Raw genomic sequence first — 7,469 nt, 5'->3', positions numbered from 1 at the left:
CCCTGCAAACCCATCATCCGGGTCACTGCCGTTCACCCGGCCAGCCAATAGGCAGCGCAACGCAATCCAGCCTCGCCCGCCCACACTTGCGTAACCATTCCTTTTATACAATTTAGGGGACGCCGATTGGCTGCACCTCCCACTTCCATTCTTTGCAACATTGGATTAGTTGAGCCGGCGGCCGGCAGGCTGAGGTCGCGAGCGATTCGCTGAGCGCTCTCGGCATCCCTCTCAACAGCCGCAGCCTGATTGGTCAGTGCCTGCCCTTGCCTGCCAAGGTGGAGGAGCAAGGCAGGTACGGATTGGCCGGCTCTCTCCGCCTCCGCCGGTGAAGGTGAAAGTCTCCTCCAGGCGGGCAGCGGATTTGCACTGCTGGGAGCCGCAGCTGGTGGTGCTGCTGCTTGGGACCCCTTCCGCCATGGCTCCGGGAGCAGGATCTGTCTTTGCCGCCGTTCCCCAAGCCGCCCCGGTGGCGGTTTTCCAGCTTACGGAAGATTTCCGAGCTGACGAGGATCCTCGCAAGGTCAATCTCGGAGTGGGAGGTGAGAGAGTGAAGGCGGGGAGGAGGAGAGCGCGCCTGCCTGTCTCCTGCCCTCCAGTCGCGTTTTCACTTTAGGCAACCAAGGGCTCGGTGCCCTCGCAGAGCCCTGGGATCCAGGGGAGCCCCTCTCCGAATTTCCAACGGGGCCCTGCTGAGTTTTGATCGGCTTTAATGAAGCAGACAGCCGATGTAGGCGATGCGTTCTTAGCAGCCGCATTCCTGAAAGCTCAGCCCCGAGTGTCTTAAGAGACGACGGGTAAACTCCATCCAGTTGGTTCTTTACACCGAACAGGGATTTATGTTGGTTTGACAATGAAGCACTTGATTTTTCACGTGCGGATATATTCCTCTTCTGTGTGAAAAATAATTACCGGTAGTAGTACAATAATACAATACAGGTAGCCCTCGACGTGGAACAGTTCATTTAGTGACCGTTCAAAGTTACAGCGGCACTGAAAAAAGTGACTTATGACCATTTTTCATACATACAACCATATGAGCATTTTTCACACTTAATGACTGTTGTAGCATCCCCATGGTCACATGGTCAAAATTCAGACTCTTGGCAACTGAGTCATATTTATGAAGGTTGCATTATCTCGGGATCATGTGATCCCCTTTTGTGAACCTGACAAGCAATGCCAATGGGTAAGCCAGATTCACTTAATTGTGTTACTAATTTAACAATTGTAGTGATTCACTTCACTGTGGCAAGAAATGTTGTAAAATAAGGCAAAATTCACTTAACAAATGTTTTAGTTAACAACAGAAATTTTGGGCTCAATGATGGTCATAATTCAAAGACTACCTGTAAAGGGTGTTTTGTGAATGTGGATGCTTTTAAGTCACTGTTGACTCCAGGCAACTGCTGAACAACTTGCAGTTTTCTTAGCAAGATTTTAGGAAGGGATTTGTCATTGCCTCTTTCCTAGGGACTGAGAGAGAGAGAGACTGGCCCAATGCCACTCCACTGGTTTTCTATCTAAGACAGGGCCAGTTAAGGTGCCTCAATTCCTATACCTAATTGGCTCTTGTAGTATACTGGAGCTAGATAATTATTGACCCAGATAACTAGAACCCAAAGTACTTAAACTGATGACTCATGAGGATTAGTGTAATTTCCATTCTTTTTTGTGCTATTCTTTTCTTTGGTTTCATTTCTGTTGGATTTCCTGACAAATATTAGCAGAGAAGTATTTGCAATGCATTGATTAGAGTTAAAGGACCCTGCAGAATGTGGAATGGCTGGTCTGATCTGCCTAAAGACTTTTGTAAGAAGCTGTGATCTCAGAGGGCAGTATTAATGTCCTTTGCTTTATAAAGGACATCCAAAATTAGAGTCTACCAAATGCCTGCACTAATTCTCAAGGCACAGTCCCATGACTCTTAATGATGAAAACCTATTCATTTTGGCATGATCTTCCATGCACATTTCTTTATTCTATTGATGTTTTCAGTACCACTTATTGTCAGGGATATATTTTGGCTGTGCCACTTGGAAGTGGGTCTTTATAGTTAACTAAAGATACAGAATTTTGATTACAGTGTTACTTATGCTTTTGAGAAGATTTAAATACATATGTGATCATGATAGAGTTCTAGCCTGAAATTTGCAGAAATCCTTTATGATTCAGCACTGCTACTTATGTTTAATCAGCAATATTATGGAGCCTTTTTGAATTCTCTGGGTACAGACTAATATCCAGCAATGGGAAAAGAGGAAGAGATTTTGGTGTCTATGGTTATGGTATAGTATGGTATGTGGACTTCTAGTGCCAGATATTCTAACTGGGATGTTGCTGTTGAAGATTTGGGCTGATGTCCAAATACTAGTTGAGCCACACTGCAGGGCCTTGAGAGATTGCTGCCTGAGTCTTGCAGAAACGGGAAAGGAGACTTTGCACCAGAAAATAAAGTTCCAAGTTGAATGGGCAGGTCAGTTCTTCGTTAAACAGTAATTTTTGCCCCTGCATTAGACCTGCACGTTCTTTCATCCTTTTGTTGATCATTATACGGTAGAATAGCCAAAAAATCATTCCAAAATTTTCTGCTTTAAAGGAAATTCTTTAAGTCTCTTTGTACTAATGTTCCCAATATTTCTCAACTTTGTTACTTGTGTATCCTCATGATTTTAATCTGTTTCTAACTATCAAGACATTTCTTTCTGACTTGAGTTTTTTGCCTCAAAGCTCCTATTCAGTTATAAACTTTAGAATTCCCCAATCTTTTATTTGTAACAGTCAGATTAACAATTTGATCGTCTCCAGGAAGATTAACAACTCTCCAAATAGTTGTTAGTCTTACATACTTCAAAGATTTTAAAGTGAAAACCAACTATCTAGAATAAGAAGTGCCTTGCATTCTTGCTCACCCCCCACCCCATCATCATTATCATTTGCATTTGTTAAGCTAATTCTGTTCTCTCCTTTAGCTTACCGCACAAATGAAGGACAGCCATGGGTATTGCCAGTTGTCCGGAAAGTGGAAATGATGATTGCCAAGAACACCAATTTGAATCATGAATATTTGCCTATTCTGGGCTTGCCGGATTTCCGTGCCAATTCCTCACGAATTGCACTAGGAGAGGATAGCCCAGCCATCAAAGAGAACAGGGTAAGCATGAGGCTAGAAAAGAAACTTGTTGTCAATCATTGTTTCCCTCTTAAAAGTCTGTGAAATGTTGGTTCATCAACTACCCAGCCCAGCTACATATTTTGACGCAACTGAATATCATTATACAGCTGCCAAACAAAAAGGAAATAACAACAAATTTTTAATGAAATGATTCTATTGATCTTAGAGAATAAATTCTAAAAACACATTTTTGAGAGAAATGCACTATGTTGAAACAAGTAGTTTTACCTGTTTGGTATGAATCATTTAGGTCAAGAAATTTGAGAATCAGAAACATTTGGGGCTAAGAAGGAGGGACAGACTGTTGTGTTATAATGTTCCTCCCATTTGTAGTAGAATTTGTGCAATTTGATTGGATGGAACCATTTGGAGAGAGCAGAGATCTGATTATATCAGATCTTACGGCAATTTGGATGCCAATTTGAAAGGTCACCTTACAATTCAATATTTCTTTCTCTCTATTCCAGGTGGGAGGTGTTCAATCCTTGGGGGGCACTGGAGCTCTCCGTATTGGAGCAGAGTTTTTGAGACGGTGGTACAATGGAACCAACAACACAGCTACCCCTATCTATATTTCTGATCCTTCCTGGGGTAAGTGCAGAGAGTTGCTAATATGTTTGATCTGGAGTGGAACAAAAAGAGAAAAAAAATCTTGATTTCTCCAAAGTGATGTATCCAGATGCTTGGACTTCAGCTCTCATGATTTCCAGCACAGCCTTTGTTCATTGCTGGGATTTGGGAACACTACCCTCTTAATACAGACCACATAAGGCAACCTTCACTTGAACCTTTTTTCCCCACAGAAAACCATAAATCTGTCTTTGTGGATGCTGGCTTCAAGGACATCCGGAACTATCGCTACTGGGATGCAGCAAATAGGGGTCTGGACATTCAAGGATTCCTTTCTGATTTGGAGGTGCATCACGTGTCCTATAGGTTGGGGCAATTAGATAGTAATATGGAAAGAACACCAGATAAGGCTGGGCAATGGGCATGGCAGAGAGCACCTTCCTGTGTAGTTCATTTGTAGTAGCTGCACATTCTAGAGGTCAGTGCAACATTATTACACTGAATTGTTTCAGAATCGCTTAACTGAACAATTGCCAGAAAGATGGTCATCTTTTACTTGCTTCATTCCACTCAGGATTCTCTTCTATGTGTATGAATTCTAAGTACTGAAGCAGAACCTGTACGTGCATAGTACTTTTGAAGTATTTTTAAACTATATTTGTTCATGCTCCCAATCAATCATCCCCCAAAAAATCTATGACAAATTTCAGAATTCTGTAGAAAAAGGGACTGAATAATTTTGATGCAGGGAAATGCTAAAATATGTTTTGATTTTTCTTTGGCCCTATTCCTTAATAATCTTCTGAATTTTATAAGTGTTAGTAGATTTCCCACTTATGAGAAAGATGTTAATACTGCTATACTACCTGCAAGATTACATGGAAACCTATTTATGCTTGACTTTCAGCAACTTTAGTTAACTCCAGTTCTTTTGCTTTCTTTATCCAGAGTGCTCCAGAGTTTTCCATCTTCATCCTCCATGCTTGTGCTCATAATCCCACTGGCACAGACCCCACTCAGGAGCAGTGGAAACAAATTGCTGCTGTTATGAAGGTACTGACTCTTCTGATACCACTAGAAGATAGAGGCATTTTATGTTCCAAAATTATTGTCATGCATTTAACTTCTTGATGCAAAGGAATCCCAGTACAAAGAGCTAGTATGTGAAGATTCATTTCCCAGGAGGCAATTGAAGATACTACGGAGGAGGTCTAAAACCTACACCTCTCACTGTTCCATTCTTACAGCGCCGGTTCCTGTTCCCATTCTTTGACTCTGCCTACCAAGGCTTTGCCTCGGGTTGCCTGGATAGAGATGCTTGGGCTGTACGTTTCTTTGTATCGGAGGGCTTTGAACTCTTCTGTGCCCAATCCTTCTCAAAAAATTTTGGCCTGTACAGTGAGTATTCACGGGATCTGTTATTTAATTGGAAGATTTTGGGTGCCCCCCCCTTTGTATTTTTATGTTACATTAAACTATGAGCTCTTTTGGGGCAATTCCTTTGGAATGCAGGTGGTTATACAGAGCTTCTGATATGGGAAGAGCAGGGCTGGTTTCTCGGTTCATGGTTGTACTTTTCCTTTTTCCTCAGATGAGCGAGTGGGAAATCTGTCCGTTGTGGCAAAGGATGCGGATAACGTGAAGCGTGTCCTATCACAGATGGAAAAGATTGTCCGTACTACTTGGTCTAACCCACCATCTCAAGGAGCACGAATTGTGGCTACAACGCTCACCACACCAGAGCTTTTTGCTGAGTGGTAAGAAGAGAGCGGTACTTGTTTGCTAAGCAGTAACAACCATGTTGACAAAAAGTAGCCATTAAATCTTAAGTTATTCTTGTCATTTGCATTCTGTGGCAGGAAGGACAATGTGAAGACAATGGCAGATCGGGTCTTGCAGATGCGGGCAGAACTCCGGTCTCGGCTTGAGGCTCTGGGTACACCAGGCACTTGGCATCACATTACAGAGCAGATTGGCATGTTTAGCTTTACTGGCCTTAACAGTGAGTACAATGGGGCAAGTGGATGGGGTAGGTGATTAAGGGTGCCAAGAGGAAGAACTGTATAGGCATTTAACTGTGACCTTAAAGAAGATGGGAGAGGTGCTGAGTCCTGGGAAAATGTAAAGCATGAGCGAGTGATTCAGAACATTCCTCTGTTGACCTTGTTGCTCTTTAAAATGAAGGTTTTGGAAAGGATTTCCAGTCTTTCTGAAACAAGAGACACTCTCTGAGATATGTTTCTCAACCAGGCTTAATTTGAAGGGTTGGCAGGTGGTTTTGTATTTTTACCATGAATTGTCATGCCTCTACCCCACTATTACTCTAGTCATGTCATTCATTTTGAAAAGAGTTCACAACAGGCTTGTTTCACTTGGCGGATGTTAACTATATTTTCTCTGCATGAGAAAATATATTCTCTATTTATTTCTCATTGACCAAATCAAGTGTCCCAGAGTATGGTAAAAAACAAAAGGGACTTGCCAGCTTGCCTTTTCTTCTAGGTCAAATATGAAATGTAGCAAAAGTTGTTTGAGGTTTCTGGTGAGAACTCCTGACATTTTGTCTTTTTCTTTTCCAGTTAAGCAAGTACAATACCTGATCAAGGAGAAACACATCTACCTGATGGCCAGTGGCCGTATCAACATGTGTGGTTTGACCACAAAGAACCTGGATTATGTTGCTAAATCCATCTATGAAGCAGTCACCAAAATCTAGGAAACCTGAAATTGGGCATTGCATATATGTCACTTCCATAGTATTTTAACTGTTTTTAAGACACAAGCTATCACTGTTAGGGGAAATTTATGCACAAAAATAGCCAAGGCAGGTGAGCAAAAAGCACCGCTTAACTTTTCTCCATTACCATTTTTATGCTTCAAATCCTTTCCTCCCCAAAACTGCTCATTCTGAATATGAGAAAGAGAGAAAATATTGTTATATTACCATATGTATGGAAAATTACCTGGAGGAAAATTGTTAATTGTATACATTCAAAAAAAAATAATTAAGGAATCCTCTAAAACATTTTGTCTCCTAACTTTACTAGATTCCAAATCAGTTTTTGGATTTGGGAGATTAAAAACAAAAAAGGTAGAACTTAACATGCGGTTGCATGCAATAGTTGACCTGACCTTTAATAGCCTGAAGAACTGTCATTTTGTTTTACTAAGCTGATAGTCTCACTGTCCTTCCTTTGTTGCTCAGGAATGATTGGAAACTGCAATTGTCCCAAAAGTATGTTCTTGCCTCTTGATGTGTCTATGTATCTATGTGTCAGTGGGACTGAAACTTAAGACTTGTTCTTTCTATATATGAGCTGTCAATTTGCACACTTAGAATTAATAGCACCTGTTTCTAGAATGGAAGCATACAACCATTTCCTGACGCCTTGTATGTGTACATTCTGCACTTTATGTAACTGACCCCATCTGACCGGAGCCTGATGAAGCAAAAGGACAGTGCCCCAGGGGCAGATACCAAAATAATTAGTCTAGCAGTTATGGGCTGTGTGGGGTTTTTCAGGAAGCAAGATTGTAATTACTGCTGGCTTTCAGTCTGGCATGAACTAAGACTGTAAACCATAATTGTACCTTATCCCTCAATGTAGAATAAATAAATATTTCTTCATGTAGCTCCCATTTATAAGCCAATGTGTTTAAATATTATACGTTTATATTTTTAAAGCAGTATCATGATCCTATGCTTGACATAAAATAATTATAG

General features: G+C 41.3%; 1 protein-coding gene across 1 annotated transcript; it reads left to right on the top strand.

Moving 5' to 3' along the window:
• The first annotated feature begins 270 nt into the window (after window positions 1-270).
• GOT1 (glutamic-oxaloacetic transaminase 1) lies at window positions 271-7,391 on the top strand. Its single transcript, XM_058188913.1, has 9 exons — window positions 271-542; window positions 2,973-3,154; window positions 3,643-3,766; window positions 3,979-4,091; window positions 4,694-4,798; window positions 4,993-5,143; window positions 5,337-5,502; window positions 5,605-5,747; window positions 6,325-7,391. Exons 1-9 carry the CDS (start codon window positions 419-421, stop codon window positions 6,459-6,461), a joined length of 1,245 nt encoding a protein of 414 aa, XP_058044896.1. The 5' UTR covers window positions 271-418; the 3' UTR covers window positions 6,462-7,391.
• Window positions 7,392-7,469: the final 78 nt, after the last annotated feature.

This window comes from Ahaetulla prasina, chromosome 6 (assembly GCF_028640845.1).
Source record: "Ahaetulla prasina isolate Xishuangbanna chromosome 6, ASM2864084v1, whole genome shotgun sequence".
Taxonomy (NCBI): domain Eukaryota; kingdom Metazoa; phylum Chordata; class Lepidosauria; order Squamata; family Colubridae; genus Ahaetulla; species Ahaetulla prasina.
The sequence above is the reverse complement of the archived record's forward strand: the minus strand, read 5'-3'. Positions and strand labels throughout refer to the sequence as shown.

Excerpts from the sequence above, each read along its gene's own strand:
- GOT1 (XM_058188913.1), top strand. The coding sequence starts at position 419 with ATGGCTCCGGGAGCAGGATCTGTCTTTGCCGCCGTTCCCCAAGCCGCC. Across the intron at positions 4,092-4,693 it reads GATTCCTTTCTGATTTGGAG|AGTGCTCCAGAGTTTTCCAT; the intron begins GTGCATCACGTG and ends TTCTTTATCCAG. Across the intron at positions 5,144-5,336 it reads AAAAAATTTTGGCCTGTACA|ATGAGCGAGTGGGAAATCTG; the intron begins GTGAGTATTCAC and ends CTTTTTCCTCAG.